Source organism: Diplotaxodon limnothrissa, linkage group LG9 (genome assembly GCF_057381915.1).
Source record: "Diplotaxodon limnothrissa isolate DT_005_m linkage group LG9, D_limnothrissa_male_GT1.1, whole genome shotgun sequence".
NCBI lineage: Eukaryota > Metazoa > Chordata > Actinopteri > Cichliformes > Cichlidae > Diplotaxodon > Diplotaxodon limnothrissa.
Window position 1 is genome coordinate 28,409,696 of NC_140604.1, and position 16,952 is coordinate 28,426,647.

General features: G+C 41.1%; 2 protein-coding genes and 1 non-coding gene across 4 annotated transcripts in view; 2 read left to right on the plus strand and 1 right to left on the minus strand.

The window, feature by feature from the left end:
- The window catches only part of myripb (myosin VIIA and Rab interacting protein b), a 130,312-nt gene extending 121,332 nt beyond the window's left edge, over positions 1-8,980 (plus strand). Inside the window, exons 8-17 of one of the 2 annotated variants that reach the window (XM_085362454.1) lie at positions 321-501; positions 832-1,358; positions 2,134-2,283; positions 2,534-3,307; positions 3,599-3,661; positions 6,335-6,526; positions 6,616-6,777; positions 6,930-7,025; positions 7,243-7,303; positions 8,937-8,980. In XM_085362454.1, the coding sequence (XP_085218580.1) occupies positions 321-501; positions 832-1,358; positions 2,134-2,283; positions 2,534-3,307; positions 3,599-3,661; positions 6,335-6,526; positions 6,616-6,777; positions 6,930-7,025; positions 7,243-7,303; positions 8,937-8,980 (2,250 nt within the window). The remainder of the gene's footprint in view (positions 1-320; positions 502-831; positions 1,359-2,133; positions 2,284-2,533; positions 3,308-3,598; positions 3,662-6,334; positions 6,527-6,615; positions 6,778-6,929; positions 7,026-7,242; positions 7,304-8,936) is intronic. The other variant, XM_085362455.1, reaches the window with a different exon arrangement.
- A 2,979-nt stretch (positions 8,981-11,959) lies between these two features.
- Positions 11,960-15,212, minus strand: prlh2 (prolactin releasing hormone 2). Its single transcript, XM_085362456.1, has 3 exons — positions 15,114-15,212; positions 14,528-14,711; positions 11,960-12,162 (listed from the first exon to the last, which is right to left on the minus strand). The coding sequence occupies exons 1-3, from the start codon at positions 15,210-15,212 to the stop codon at positions 11,960-11,962; spliced, it is 486 nt and encodes a 161-aa protein (XP_085218582.1).
- A 1,398-nt stretch (positions 15,213-16,610) lies between these two features.
- trnar-ccg (transfer RNA arginine (anticodon CCG)) lies at positions 16,611-16,683 on the plus strand. Its single transcript has one exon. It is a non-coding gene; the product is annotated as a tRNA-Arg (tRNA).
- The last annotated feature ends 269 nt before the right edge of the window (positions 16,684-16,952 follow it).

Consider the following 16,952-nt stretch of genomic DNA (forward strand, 5'->3'; position numbering starts at 1 on the left):
ACCTGCTGGTGAGAATGGTAAATTACAGCCGGCATAGTAGTGACGTTTTAGGGTTTTTTTTATTGCTGGACAGGAAGTGAATTGTCCAGATGGACCAAATGCTCTTATGTGTATTACTTAATTACTATATATGGATATTATATTTTCTGGCCAAGTGCCAGTTATCTCTGTTTCTCAGCTAAAAATCTGTCTGAACTTCCTGTCAACAAAAAACTAAAAAAAAAAGAAAGAACCTGTCAACAGAGTTGTGTACCATTCTTTGGATCTGTGTCATATTTCTCTGTATTTACCTGTGTGTGTGTCAATGTTTGTTCTTGCAGCGGTTGCGGTCAGCGTTCTCTCTCACCAGTGACGACTCCCCAGAGAAGGGTCCAGAGGAGGAGGTAGCTGAGGCCGGTGGCGGCAACGACGGCTTGCAGGAATACGCTTCTCTGAAAAGGGAGCCAAAGGCGGCCACATCTTTACCCACCTGGAAGAGCATGGATCGCCTGGATAACTCGAGTAAAAGTCACACTCACAGACTCTTTTTGGTTGAGCAGCTTTCCATTTCGCTTTTATCAGTTTAAATATAACTTTGTGTAGATGCATAACTGAATAGATTTAAAGATTTTTAGACAAAGGCCATAGATTTACTTTTACATGTCATAAAGATGCACATACATACAAAGACATACAAATTATTTGTAGAAATTTACCCCATGCATTGCTCTATATTAGCCTCATATAATTTTATTGAGAGTATGGATATTGAATTTATTTAGTACTCTCTGAATCCCTGCAGTTGACTCCGTTCTTCTATACTTCCTGCTGCTGCTTGTGATTTTCATCCAGGTGCCTCTTCAGTGCTCCAGAGTCCAGACGGCAACTGGATTGCCCTGCACAGTTCCCAGCTGTCTCGGCCCAGCCTGCTCACCAAGAGGAAGAGCCTGTTGTTCAGCGTGCTGGAAAAGGAGTCTGGCGTTGTCTCCGCTTACGACGAGATGGGATCTGACTCAGAGGAGGATGATGAAGGTGGCTGGGGTGCAGCGCTGAGGCAGTTTCGCCGCAAACTGTCAGATGAGACTTACTACACGGACTCCCAGCACGACCCCGAGTGGATTTACACTCAGCATCTCCCGGTCACCTCACCATCCTCGGGGCAGTACACCAACACAGAGACTCTCAACTCAGACTCCGAGGCCTCGTCAGTGCTTTCTGCGTGTCCCCGTAAACCACCCCACAATCTGATGAGGAAGAAAGGACCACCGGATACACACCTTCACCCTCATCACCAGCCGCTGCATCACCAACACCTTCAGCAGAACTTTTCTCCATACCCAGTCCAATCAGAGTCATTGGATGTGAACTTTAACCCTAAGGTGATGTCTTTGAATTATCCTGTTCTACAAAGTCAGATGTAAATATTGTCCTTTGTAGTGAGAATTTTAGAGCCATACCAAGTAGTTGGTGGACTAATATCTGCAAATATTATAATTATAATATCTGCAAACACCTTTCAAGCATATTATCAGTGTTGATGTTGTCCACCAGAGGGCACTCTGCAACTTGCCTGTTGGAAATGCATGTATAGATCATCACAAGCACAACAACCTGCTGATCAACAGCAGAGCAGGAGAGAGCATAACTGAAGAATCACACATGAGAAATTTTAGGGAGATTCTAAAAGGAAGAAAGAAAGAATATTGACTGATATATCAGAGTATTGGCTTTACCAAATATCGGTATTGCTATCAGTCTTAAAGTCCTATATCAATTAATTACTCAACAGCTCTTTATTTGCTGATTAAAAGGTCATGACTGCTTTTGTAGAACTGGGGATGCTCCCTGTTACACTTTTTTGTACTCTGAAAAGAGACTCCGTGTTCCTTAAGTGAAAAGTACCCACCCCCCAGTTAGCTCTTTTTCTTAGTAGAGACAACAATAGAGAACAAAAGATACGTGAGTTTTTACTTGCAGTCCTTGGTGCAGAGGCCTCAAATGAGCCGACAAAGATACAGAAATAATAGTTGCGTTCAATTAAAACCTGATAACAAAAGACAGTCCTAGAAAGAAAAGCATGTTATCATGTGAAAGCTTTAATCTGATATGTAACGGTGGCACATGTACCTGTTTACTTCCTGTCACTGTTCCCAGGTGATGGGAGACAGTAGCGAGGCAGAGGAGAGGCAAAGTGATCCCGTCAGAAGATCACGGCGACGCAGGAAGAGTAAGAGGGAGTCATCATCAGAGCAAAACAGGACTGGAGGCCAGAGCCATCCACAGTCCGTCTACCCCTTAGCGCAGGTAAAATTTAGTGATTCCTTATTGGTTGTTAAGAGGAACTCACTTTAAAATCCATCTGTGCATCTATTTATTGGGGCTGTTCGGCTTGGTTGTAAAGCATTGTTTCACCATTAGAAGGAACCAAATGAAGGTCTCTAGTTCAGGCTGCTTTTCTCTTTAGGGTTAGGCTTTAGTCTTTAAAATCTGCAAATATAGGTTACCTGCTCGATTTTTTACAATTATCTTTTGATTTTACATGTCGACCTTTAAGGAAAACAGTGGTATTCTACTCCACGCCCTGCTGAAGAGGGGATTAAGTGAGGAACAGCCAAAATCTGACACTATACCAGTGGCCACAGCTGCACCAGACGCCTTCAAATTAGATGCTATGACAACTGAGCCAGAGGACCTGGACACACTGGCGCCAAATTCACCGGTCCCCAGCCCTTCTCAGCCCCCCTCCTTGACCCTGGGGCGAGAGCTCTCATCCAGTAGCTCAGGGCCTGGATCCACAACCAGAGATCCTCTAGAAGGGGAGCTGCAGTCTAGACTTGGTCAGCTGGTCATCAGTGCCAACAGCAAAGTCAGCAGCTCATCTGAGGAAGAGTGCACAAACTGGCCTGCAGACAGGCAGACGGATAAAGAAAGTGACAGACAGAGAGAGAAATTGAAGCCAAAGGAAAGAGAGCGAGAGAGGCAGCGAGTGAGTGACAAATCAAGAGAGAGAGCAAGCGAAGCAGTAGAACAAGTGAACGGACAAGAGATTAAAAGAAGCGAGAAGCTAATAAAGAGTCCCTCGGTGAGAGAAGACGGCAGAAGTCGGGAGAGGAGGTTTGAGAAGGCATGCGAGAGTTTAGATATGAAAGTGGAAGACCAGGAACAAAAGAGAGGAGACAAAAGAGAACCCAACAGGCAGAGTAAGAGACAACATAAACGAGATGCGGAGAAGGAAGCGGGACCGAAAGGGGGAGCGAGGAGCGGATCCAGTGCAAGTTCGCCTGCTGTTACCCCTTCTTCCCACGAGGGGGCGCTGTCAAACAACCAGGTGGGGAGATGTACACAAGATTTGATTTTCATCTGCAGAGCATCTTCTGCATGTACTTGCATTGCAGTCTGTTTGTTGCCTGTTTGTAAGCTTTTAAATTCTTTTTTTTGTGCCTTCAAAATCTATTTCCTATCACAACCTCCTGTGTTATTTACCTGACAATCAGTGCTGTCATTATCTGTCCCTCATCCCATGTTTTCTCTGGTTTGCTGTGTTGTTTTTGAGTTTTTTGTCTGGTCTGTGTGTTCCTGGTAAACGTGTGTGTGCTTTCTGTATGTGCATATGTGTCAGGTGGGACAGAATGACTTGGAGCAACTTCAGAGGCTTCAGTTGCTCTCCTCTGTCTTACAGCAGGTGAGATATAAGGGCTAGAAAGAGGATGTAGTTGGAAGTCATGCACAAGGATACACAAACCTGCAGCCATCCCATTTCATTTATGACCTTAATATCTTATTTACATGCACTGTAGTAAATTGCATTATGATTGCATACATATGATTAAAATGGTCAAATTTTTTGGACTCTTTATCAGTCCATACAGTGCTGTGCAAACCCCTCATATCCCTTCATTTTGCTTCCAAGGGGCGAGACTGTGTGTTGAGCAGTAGGTTTCCAGGCTTTCTGAAGGTTATTCGTTTCTTCACTTTTCTGTTTAAGACTGTAAATTACTTTGATTTCTTGTGCACTACAAAAGTATGCGTATTATCAGAAATCTTTATTGTTTAATGTATGACTTTTGACATATATTGGGCAGGTAAAATAAACTTTAAATAACTAGATGTCAAAACTACAATCTGTTATGTCAAAAGTATTGTTCCAGCTCATATTTAAAGTTGCTTTTTTTTTTTTTTTTGCATTTATAATCAACTCAGCACTGAGAAATCAATAACTACACAAAGTCAGATAGATGGGACACACGTACACACTTGGACAATACATCTGAGGCATGAGGGTCGATGCTGATCATTAAGCAGACTCATTCTAAGGGCTTCTATGAGTAATGCTTGCCTCTTCCAGCTTGTATGACACATGTACTGGTGTGATCTATTTCTGATGGCTTTCACAGCTCCCTTTACAAATCCGCCAGGACGCCTCAGTGCGATGTGAATAGAGGAAAACGTGTGACCATAGCCGTGATATTTGCGCCTTTTTGAAGTGATATCTAGTGTTTTGCCTTTATTAAATGAATCCGAATGAAAACCGAGTAGCTCACTGCCGTCGTACTAATTCACAGCATTTTCAGCGTACGTGATCTTCAGCAGGTAAGGGTCTGGATGGTGTACAGAAATAGACATAAAGCAAAGAATATTGAATAAATAATCCCAGATTCACAAAATATCAACCACCTGTGTTCATTACTTTTCATGCCCTTATGAGCTCATCCCCACTAGAACCACTGCTGTGGACACAGGTGGTGTCATTTGAGGCTTTGAGGCTTTAGAGATTAGCCCTCAGGGTGGAGAAGGTAATTGGGCCCGGTGTATGCACAGAGGGAACGATACAGGAAAAAAAGTTGAACAACAACTTTTTATTCCTGTACGCCAATCTGACTTCCTTATTTATTTATCTTCCCTGTGTGTGACATATTCCTATATTCAAAAGGCATCAAACTAGTTTCTTTGTTTTTTATGTACTAGGATCAACTTTCCTCATTGATAGGAGTGAGATATCAGTGTCTGTGATGACTGTTTGATCAGACGGGTGATGGCCTACTTCTTTGAAGTGGATCAGCACATCTCCACTCCTCCTTTGACCAACCCAAATCGATACCTCACTGTGTCCATCTCTGCGTCTCATTCTTTTTTAAGATCGATCGATAGTGATTTAAAAAGGAAAAAAAGATAACCAGCATCTCGTCTCTTTTTCATCACTTACCTTCTCCGGCTAAAATCCGGCTTTTCGGACTGTCACACTGTGCCCGAGAGGGATCGATGTGCTTCCGATCCCACTGATCAAAGCTTCAGCAAATTATTCATTCATTATGGAATAACATCTTTCTCTCTTTACTGCTATTTCTTATTCTTGCTCAGTGTTTACATGAGCTCAAGAGGATGAAACGGCAACTTTCTTCACTCACCGTCTTTACTTTTGAATCATTATTTGTCACATTATTTGACATGAATTTGGAGGCAGGCTGCTTGGGTTTGGCTGAAATGAGAGATCTCCACAGCTGACTTAAGTCATTTCCATTTCCTGATTAGCCGAGGCATCAATCGACAATCTTATCTCCTCTACTGGCAGATGTTAGATTATTTTGAGTAATGATCCAATCCTCAGCTTCACATCCAAACTGCAATTGCTTTCCTGAAGCTCAGTGACCAGAGATGATGTGTCCACAGTGCCATCATTTTCCAATTCAAAGCCTAAGAAAAAAAACAACAACAACTGAAGATGACTCACTTCTCTGGCTTTGTCTTGAGACCTCATTACCCCATTTCTCACATCCCTGTTCTGCACCCTCTGACTGCTTATCCAGGTCAAGCATGTGTAGATGTGGGTCCTCACAAAACATTAATTAGGCGACCAGAGTGACAAATATATGTGCACTTGTCACCTGCAAAATGTTCTTTTTTATTCACGTATTATTATTTTTAAGGCTTTACAGTGTGAAAACCAAAGGGGGCTAATGCAGCTGATTAAAACATGATGCCGCATTATCTTTATTGGCTCACATTCATTTTTGAAATGGGGATGTTTTTACAGCGCTAATGATTGCATAATGTTCCAAAATTGAATAGTTGCATAATTGCCTTTTGTCACATCCCCTTGCTCTCGAAATGAAATATATTTTTCATTATCATTTCACGTGTATTACACTACATTAAGCCCTTGCCCTTAAGGTGATGTTTACAGATTAGATGTACTTGCTTGACATTTTCTGCTTTTCTCACACATTAAGTCTCTTTAACAGTGTGAGTAATAAGGTTTTCTCTCTGACTCCAGTGTTTCTGGACATTTCACTTGAATTCATTTTAATCTCACTTGAATTCAAACGGTCTGTTTATTCTATTTGTTCTTTGACTGGAGCAGAAGTGCTCAGCGGCTTCGCTCTGCAGCATCACCACGGAGGTGCTAAAGGTTTTGAATGCTACTGAGGACCTGATTGGTGAGGCGGGAGGCGAGAGCTACACCCCTTCTGAGTCTATGAGTGCTTCTCCCATATCCAGCAGCTCTGAGACCCGCAGGTTGGACCAGAGGCTTACCAAAATGGAGGAGAATGTAAGCTAGAGAGCACCTCCACCCAGTAGTTTTGCCTCCTGAATCAGTGGTGCTTATGGGAACTAAATGTTTTGCTCTTTTCTGTGCAGGTTTATCTTGCTGCTGGTGCAGTGTATGGCCTCGAGGGAGCACTGGGAGACCTAGAGCACTGCGCCCGCAGTATTAGCAGTGGGACAACAGACCAAGAGCTGGCCTTCCTGGAAGATCAAGTGGCTACCGCGGCTGCTCAAGTCCAGCAGTCTGAACTGCAGGTACTTCAGAGGATCGATGACTGTTTGCACACATCTTTATACTGCTAATCATATGTTATAGTCTTACTAAACCCTGAACAAAGATAAGAAGAACTATTACCTGAGACATCCTCCTTAAATTCTCTTGAAAAAAATCATCTTTTTGCTTTAAGATATCAAACATTGAGGCAAGAATATCAGCTCTGAAAACGGCTGGGCTGAACGTGACTGTCTGCAATCGCTTCTCCAAGCTCAAGCCAAAGTCTAAGGTACTCACTGGCCTTCCTGCACGCTTAATCTTTTGCAATTTGTTTTGTACTTTCAGGCCATATGTAATGTCTTTAAAGAGTATTGGTGTAACTGATGAACTTGTCTGTGCTTATATAGTAATGAATGGTTATTGGAATAAAGAAATGGTCAGATATGGTTGGTTTGTTGATTTTAATGAACTATAATAGATGAGCGATGGTAATATTCTCATTACAGCCTCAAACCCTGGACTCATCACGCCATCAGAGGAGGAAGCTTCCAGCGCCTCCACTAAAAGGTACCAAACGTGCCAATTTTGCTCACTTAGGAGAAATCTATTATGTTGAGACAAAGAAAAATGTGTTTATGCATTTTTTATTTTTTTTTAAACTGAACTAAACTGCGGACATATGCAGGGTACAGCCTTGTATATACAAAGTGTGAACGTGTATGCTTATGTACGCGTGTGAAACCGAGACACCTAGAGATGGGAACTGAGACAGAGGGGAGGGACATTTTTATTCGGCCATCTCACATTTTATGCTTTGTCCTAAAAGAAGAGAGAGGCCATTGAATGGATGTAAAAGTGAATACATTTGCTAAAAAGAGACTAAGTAACTGAAAAGCTCCATTAGATGTAAAGCAGCCAAATGGAAACACACACACAGTCCAGGGGGATAAGGCTGTTTTATCAACCAACTGTAAGTCTGTTCCTTTTCATATTCGTGAAAAGCCTCTTTCTGCTGCAGCTTTCTTTATTTTCTTTTTTGTCTCTCTTTTTTTCTTCACCGTCATCTACACAATGACTTTGATTCAGGGTGGCTTTTTAGCAAAGCTCCAAAGAGAGACAGCAGAAAGGACAATGGGTCAAACTCAGTGACCAAGACATTGATTCAGTAATTCCACCTTAGTGTGTTCCTTCTATCAGTCCATACAACGTGCTCCACATTTGTAGTGAAAATATACTGACATTTAGCTATACACCACCAAACCTTCTTGTTGCTTTGAAATGATCGTGAGGAAAAGCACTTTTTGATCCAATACAACATTATGGAATAAATATAAATGACTTGTTTAAACCAAGGTTGTGATGAAGCCTTTGCAACTGTGTGTACTACCCCCATCACGAACTATCAAAATCTGTCTTTTACCACTACCATGTCATAAATCTGCCAGTTTAGGACACTGAATTGTCTAATTACTCTAATGTGTACTGGAGACCCCACTCCTATTCAGGTTAGAGCCAGTTTGCAGAGCTCTGTGAAAGGAGTATACACGTTGTTTTATGAAACCTTCATTTTATCTGGTAGTTTCCAGAAACATGATTTATTGCTTAAAACAACAGTAGTTGAGAGTTTCATGGGAAAACACTGTGACATTCCGAAACCAGATGCTAGATGTAATTTCTCCAGCATGTCCTGCCCAGGGCCTCCAAGACATGCCCAAAACACCTCATGTAGAAAGTGCCGAGGAGACATCCTAGTCAGATTCCTGAACCACCTCAGTTGGTTCCTTTTGATGTGGAGGTGTAGCAGCTGTACAGTGAGTACCGCCTCAATGACTGCGCTCCGCACCTAATCTTACCTAAAGGAGAACCAAGACACCCTAAGGAGGATGCCCATTTCCTCTGCTTGTACTCACTATCTCACTTTTTCAGATCTAGGCTCAGGCTACCTCAACCTATCATGGCCGTCTGTCATGATAGGTTGGGGGTGAAGGATGGAGACAGGACAAAGGACATAAATACACATATATGTGATTTTTCCCAAAAAGTTGATTCTGTTCATCTGGATGTAGCACCATCGGGAAAACGATATATCCAGATGAACAGAATCAACTTTTTGGGGATTTCCTTACCTGGATGATTGAGCATGAATCAAGACACACGTGCTTTTCTTAAAATAAAAATGTGGCATTTATTCTCATTTCAGAGAAGTTGGAGCCAGAGCAGCAGGTTAAAGTATTTCGGCCATAGTGACAGTCAACAGCACAATGAGTCCCTCAGGGCTATTTTCAAGCCCCAGGGACAGGGGCTCTTCACATCCAGTGCCTTGACCCAGCATCTGCCTCTAGCTCCAGGCCAAGCAGGGGCCACCACCTGCCCTGTGTAACCCAACTCAGCACTCATTCCTCACACAAGCTCAGTACCCATCAGTTAAAGAGATCAAAGAAGACATCGCTGGATCTTTCTCTTTTAACAAGATCTATTTCATGCTGTTTTTCCTCCTTACTGCACACACATAGACTCACACACACACACACAGAAATATGTTATTTAACAGTCGGTTTCTCTGCCTTAAGATCTGCAAACACTCCTCATAAACCGACTTAAAAGAATATATATGTACAGATAAAGAAAAACTCAGTTTTCTATCTGTTTGCAAGAGTGTTGTGAATTAATGTGCAATGAAGCTGTGGAAAATCATAAGAAAATTTGTGTGATTCAGTGTCCTGAAAAGAGGCTGAGCCATGTTTTATACTGCATCGTCTTTGTCACCATGAACCAAGAAATGTTACGGGGGATTTATTCAAACTGTTTTGTTTTTTTGATGATTGTCAATATCCACCCGCATATAGCTATCAGATGGTAATCACCAAATGGGGATGATTGTAACCTTCAATATTTTACTGATTTATACAAATCACAAGCAGACCAGAAAAGAGTTGGAAAAAAGAGCTGTTTAGATGTTCAAAGTATCACGTCACCAGTGTTTTGGTTTTGTTTGGGGGAGGTTTTGTCCGTTGCACCATGTGCTTGATGACTATAAAGGAATAGCACATTGAGAAACTGTAGCTGAGAAGAAATTAAGCTAGTTAAAAGACCAGGTCAACATGTTGGAAATATAATCATTTAATTTCTTGCTGTGACCTAAGTAACTTAGTCCAGCCACTGTCAAGGCAAACTGTCAAACTTGTATCAAGAAAAAAGGAGAGGTCAAATTGAGAAATGGGCAGCTAATGATAATCCGAAACCGAAGGGAGCTGGACAGAACCAAGCTCACCGCTTCCTCCTTTTTTAGTCTCTCAGCTAAGCTAAGCATCCATTTGCCATGCTGACATTTCACTGGTGAGGAGTGTGTAAATTTATTTAGGAAAGAAAAAGCTGATTTGTAGATACATTCACATATTGGAAATTGTGGGTTACAACATTTAAATAGATCAAAATTAAAAAAATAGTTTGCATGGAGCATCCATCCAGCTTATCCGGGGGAACACCTGGATAAGCTGGTGGAGGTGGCTGGGGCGAGGGAGGTCTGGGCCTCTCTGCTTAGGCTGCTGCCCCCGCGACCCGGCCTTGGATAAAGCAGATGAAGATGGCATCCATCTGACATTCAAGTTGGGTCTGAAAATCCTCCTCCGTGACATATGTAGTTTCTCCAACGCAAAGCCATTCTTCCTCCTCCCTGTCACTTTCTTTGTTTACTTTTAAACGTTGTGGCCTTTTATTTAAGGAGAAAGAAAAGAGTATTTTCATGTTTTCCCTTTACCGGGGTCACGTCTGATCTTTTGTGTTGCATTCAAAGATTCTTGTAAAGATTTTTACATAAGAAAGTCTGACGGGCTATATAACAAATGCCATGAAACCATGATTTTGTTACGAGCAATTTATTTTTGTACTGAACGTTTTTATGCAATACCACTGAAATAAGTACTATTGCAAATTAAAGGCTTTATTCTCTCCTCAAAGGAACCCACCTCAGTCAGTCCTACCAGACTCTCTTATGTGTGATGACTCAAATTGCTTTCAGTGTAAGCTTGCATTTACCATTCGATGTTCTGCCAGTAATGACGATGGTAAATGCTTTGAAAACACAGGTGATGAGAGGCACACTTGTACTCCTTAAACACGAGAATACTGCCTTTCAGTTTTGGGAGATTTTAAGTTAGCCATGCATACAGTTATCAGAGTTCTTGCTTTGGCTCCAGCTTAATAAGAGCATGTTTGGATTCTCTGATAGTGTTTGAAAGGTGTGATGATCTTCTGTATGAATGCTCTGCCCCTTCTATTAGTGACCTTTTCATCCCCAGCCTTTCGCATCTTGGGTTTGCACATTGATCTTGTATTTTTTGTCAATCTTGTTCTCCAGAGGTGTTGATGTAAAAAAGAGCATGTTTCTGGCTTTATCAAACTGATGAAAAATGTCTCTCTAAGAAGCACAGCCACAAGGGTCCAATCATCAGTGTCCTGTATTTTTCTAATGTGAAAAAAATAATTAAAAAAAGTAACAATATCTCATTGCAGAATTTGTTAATATACTATATGTGTGAAAAACATGGATATGATATGATAATGTGTTTATTGCCCAATCATAGTTGACAAATCGTTCAGTGTTGTGCAAGAGACTGTGTATAATTGTCATGACTTGTGAGGCTGGATTTGCACAGGACATCTCGTTGGTTGTTGGAACAGTGTCGCGGATACTGAGAAGTGATGAGATTCTCCCAGAGCTAAAAACAAATGTTGCTTTTGTTCCTGTTTAAATCCAGTGTGAACGACTATGAAGAGGTTCACTGTGCACAGCTCCACAGGCGGGACATTCACTTTTATGTGCAATTGTTTGTTGCAATCCATACGATATGTTGGGGAAATTATTAACAAGCAAAAAAAGAAAAAAAATGCAGATTCTCTATGTGCCACAGTACTCTGAGAAAAAAATGTATTATGAAATAAATAAAATTCGCAAACTTAAAATTGTGTTTTGTTTGCTTGTTTTTTCAAAGAAAATGTTTGCCTTCACACTCACGAAAGTTACAAGCAAGGTTGTCAACAGATATAATCATGACATCCTGATTTATTAATCAATGTAGAGTGCATTTTTATGTACAGACATGGGTGAGGCTCATAACAGACACAAGAGAAATATAATTATGAAGACGTGTATATAGTGTCGATTTTTAAAAAATGACAAACGAAAAATAAAACGGAGTTTTTGGATGTGGGGAGGAGAGCACATCACGGTAGCCAATCACCGTCCTCCCCGTCGAGCACTTTTCCAAGGTTCTCCTTGTTTCTCAGGCTGCTGAGCAGCAGCTCCAACGTCCTGACGACGGGCATCCCATCGCTGCCCAGAGCCTCCAGACTGCTGTGCCTCTTCCCAAAGCGCCCAATGGGTCTCACCCCACGCCCCACATACCAGAATGGATCTATCTCTGGACCTGGAAACCAAGCAGAGACAAGTTTATCAGTGCCACATAAAGCAAGGGATCCATACAAGATGTTAACAGCTATGTTTGAAAACAGAATTAATATTTAGGAAAGTGGTGGTTAAATATTCTGTTAGTGGACGGACTGTGAGGACAAATACTACTATTACAGCCACAAAACGGCATGATTTTGCCTTTTCCCCCTCCCTTTTTTTAAAAAATTGTCTTTTAGTGGCTATCCTTCAGACCTAAAACAATGGTATTCTGATATATTACCATGTAAAGTCTGAAAGCCTTTCAAATTAACTGCCAAATATGTTTTCAGTCTTTAAACAACTCCTGAAACGCATGAATGCTCACATCTGTTCAGAACGTTTAGTGTGCAACAACACAGAAGGCCGATCAACAGTATTAATAAATTAACAAATGCGTTTCTATCAAAACATTTAATTCAGTAACAAAATATCCAGCGTGGGGAGCCAGTATTAGTACTCCAATAATGACACAACCACATACTGAATTTACATTTGATGGCTGGTGGAAGGTGAAACCCGGTTAGCATTTCCTCACTCTGAATTAAACAGTGTGTAATTAACCAAATCAGTTTAAAGTCTAATAACAGAAAGTCTCCTGGTTACACTGACAGACAGCATATCTTTAAACTTAATAACTGGAAATAAAGATTTCAATGGATATAATAGGATTATTAAGAAATAATTAGGGGAGAGCGGGGTAAGTTGTCACACTGTTCATAACTCCAACACTAGAGGCTCTATCTCAAAAATGAAATAGCCACTTTGTGTGACTTCTTCTTCTATAGTCAACCTCCTGTTCACATGTGGTCAAGACTGCTCTAATCTGAGGTGAGCACATCTTTTTTATTTTTTTGACCTAAAAGGAAAAATAAATCACTTTAAATTTTCTTCAGTACAACTTTGTTAGGTATAGATGTTACAAGTTATTATTTTACACAAAATAGAGGAGACATTAACGTGTCTTTTGATACTTCAGCTGATGTGCTATGTTGAGCTAACCCTGACATTTAGCCAAAATTAGCATAAATGTCAGTTTGGGGCAAGTTGTCTCATTAACTTTGGGGCAAGTCGTCACATGTGACAACTTGCCCCAGTACAAATAAATGCTCCAAAAAATTGTGATATTGTAATTCATTTGTATTTGTAATAACTTGGTAGTCCACTGTCAGTAATTGCAGTGCTGGCAATTACTGACAGTGGACTACCAACTCCAGAGGACATCCAGCCATATCCAAAAGCTGGCCGCCGAAAACCATCCGGCAAAGGAAGAAAACGACGCAAATCAGCAATTCTAACCGACACACCAGTGAAGCAGCAACTAGAAAAAGAAAAGAATAAGGCTGAATCTAGCAAAAAGCTGTTTCAAAAGAGAGGGACGCAAGGGGGGAAAACATCTGGACCTATGAAGAACAACGCAGCTAAAAGAAGAAAAATAATTCAAGAGTCATCAGCAGATGATGAAGAGTGCTTCTGCCTTGTCTGTGTGGAGCCATTTTCAAACAGTCGTCCAAAAGAGACCTGGGTAAAATGCGTAAAATGCAACAAATGGGCCCATGATGCTTGCACCTCAGGCCAGGCAATTTATGTGTGCCAGAATTGTGACTCTGAAGTTGAGTCTGATTAATCAGAAATAGGGCATCTGTTTTGTTCAGAGGATAAACATGTTAGGTAAAGCAAGTTATTTGCAGCATTCCATTCATGGATGATGGATTTATGTGCAAGCCAGAGAACATTTGAGTTTAAAGTTCAAACTAAAGTTTTCTTTCTACTTAATGTTTTGATTAAAATGTGTATTGAATTGAAATAATTGTTTTTTTTCCAAATTCTCTTGGCATAATTGTTCAAATTTCCAGTTTTGGTTTGAATTTAACAATTAAAATCAATAATCACAATTAAGTATTTGTGTTCATATTTTAAGATAATCTAGTGTGACAACTTACCTGCCGATGGGGCAAATTGTCACAAGTGCACATTCTCCATTCAACAGTCTACAACTCCGTAATGAGATAAGATATGAAAATGTAATGAATACATCATATGTGCCCGAGACTTCCTTCTTTCATTTGGTGAAACATTTATTACGTTGTGATGTATGGTGCTCAGTAAAAGTTAGTCAGTGTGAAAAGTGTGACAACTTACCCCGCTCTCCCCTACATTAGATCTATTGAATTCCATACACTCAGACACACACTTTATTAAATTGTGGTTGATTTAATAAAGTGTAATAGCCTATTTAGCTTTCTTTCTTTTTTTTCTTCTTTTTTTCTTTTTGAGCGCGTAAATCCCATCTGATCCTTATCGGGAAAGTCAAATCGGAATGATTTAAAGAAAACGGGTCTTACTTCTGTTGTCTACATTATGAACAATGTGGAAGTCGTGCTCCACTGTGGTGCTGTGAGCGCGGCTGAAGCTGGAGGAGAGAAGGAGGAGAAGCGCCAGAGCTGCGGGCAGCCAGCGGCTCGTCAGGACGCAGTGCCGGACATCAGCCGCTCTCACGGGCAGCATGCTGCGGTGTCGCTCAAGGCACTAAAGACAGGACGCAGTTATAAGTAACTTATCACTTTTGAGAAGACACTGAAAACAGGAGCTATTCGCAAAACCAAGAAAAGACAGAGCTTGATAAAACTGTTGTGCCTTTTTTGCGCCCAATAGTAAAACTTAACGAAAGACCGTTTCAAGTAGGATTAAGTCTTTTAAACCTCGGGACTAATCACTGAAACTGTAATCTGAAAACTTGAATTTCATAATTCTTAATGATGATAGAAACTTTGTGATGGTTATAAATCAGAGATCCTTTGGGATTATGTGCAGGTTGAAATAGTATAATTAGCCGCAATTAGCACAACTGTAGTTATTAAAAGCAAAGTAAAAATATTTGCATTTTGCGTTAGACATGCAAAATGCAAACCCCAAATGGTAAATACTTACCCTGAACTTTGGTAACAGGCTGAGGTCAGTTGGTGGACGTCTTGAGTCTTTATTGTTGGCAGGTGTGCCCCAGCTTATATATATCTCCATGCTGCCCATGAGGCTGTTGGATGATGAATCAAGAACGTCAGTCAGCCACAGTGATCCCAGACTACTGGATGCATCACCCTTCCTCTGCTCCTCCCACTCTTTAAACCCCCACTCATCCTTTTGAGAATGGAGGTTTGCTTTCAGAGTTTCCCTGACGTCTGTCACGCAGCAGAGCAGTCCATCAGCAAGTCAATGACATGCAGACACCTTTAAATTCATGAACATGGGGAGACCCACCAGCCCAAGTAGGTCTGTGAGACAATGAACCGGAGCTTTGGTGGGCGTTTTATGATTAGCCTTTCATCAATCAGCTTGATAGGGACTGGGTAGCACACCATCGGCTTCTGCAAAATGCTTCTTGGTTAAGATGTCTTCTCACAAGCTTTTGGAACTTCAGTGATTCATGACGGGCGCTGAAAAGTCACATACACTCACAGTGCTACACATGAGGAAGAAGTAAGTGGAAATATGCTATATTTGCCACTGGTAGGTACTGAAAGGTGACAGTGAATCACAAGTGAGATGCTATGCATGGTGAGGAGAGATTTTCAAATGTATTGAGGTGTAAAGCTGCCTTGGGGCCCAAACCAGCATCTGTACAAGTCAAGAAACTGTAACACAAACTGCTTTGAAGGTGTGCCTAACAAGCAGGTGTACTTTATTCAAACCAAAAAAATACATCTGTAATTTTTGTCAGTTATGTTACAGTATGCATCCATTCAAATGCACATCAAATAATTATTCAACTCCATCTAAAACTACACAGACTATCACTGATAGCACATGTTTATGTTCATGTACACAACTCCACCCTGCGGCAGCACTTTTGTGCCCCTCCTACCGATTAGAGCAGCCATAATTGCGTCATGGCTGAGATCAGATTGTATGTTGCAGAGTGTGGCTGCAGTAATGAGAAGATAACAACCTGAGGATGTGCAATTGCAACACAACGTGGAAAAATCCATAAATAATGAAGCAAATTAGATTTATGACAGGGAACCCTTATTTGCTGGTGTCACCCTTGGATGCATTTTGCAGACGAATACATTTAAAAAGGGCACAGAAAAATGTTCTCAGTTCCTTGTGTGCAATGTTTTATCTCACTGCTGTGATGGGTGTTAGCATTGTTTTCTCCTGCCCAGATAATTCCAGCTGCACATTTTCCTGCCTGAAAGCAAAAACACACGACATTGCAGTATCTTTCATTTTAAACTTTTCTCTCGTGACTGTGGGGTCATAGGTCCCCGAATAATCGCTGATTAGCTTTCTTTGTGTTATAGAAGTATTGATCAAGTCACAGCACCAGGTAACCAGCAGGGCTTCCTTCTCCATGACATGCTATGAATAATATAGCTGAAAGATCAAGATATGTTAATTATTTATAAATGGCAGCCAAGTGGAGCCAGTGGCCTAGTGGCCTAATGGACAAGGCACCAGACTCCGGAGCTGGGGATTGTGGGTTCAAGTCCCACCTGGGTCAAGAATACATGGGGATCAATAGGGTTAGTAATTTAACGCAGGTTGGCACAGGCTCCTAACCCTACTGATAAAGTCCTCCCTGTTGTGATTCATGCTACACTTAAGTAAGTTTTCTTTAATGTAGTTAAACATCTTTACACTGGCAAAAACGGGAGTTTGTCCCACTTGAGATCAAAGAGGGTTGTATGTGGCATACCATGTTGGGTTCGATCTCCCTGATCAAAAGCATTTCTCTTCTTTCCTACATTGCTGACACACTATCCATGATCT

Coding starts and splice junctions, on each gene's coding strand:
- prlh2 (XM_085362456.1), bottom strand. CDS start 15,212: ATGGGCAGCATGGAGATATATATAAGCTGGGGCACACCTGCCAACAAT. Junction 14,712..15,113: donor GCCTGTTACCAAAGTTCAGG/GTAAGTATTTAC, acceptor TCCTGTCTTTAG/TGCCTTGAGCGACACCGCAG. Junction 12,163..14,527: donor TCATAATGTAGACAACAGAA/GTAAGACCCGTT, acceptor CTTGGTTTCCAG/GTCCAGAGATAGATCCATTC.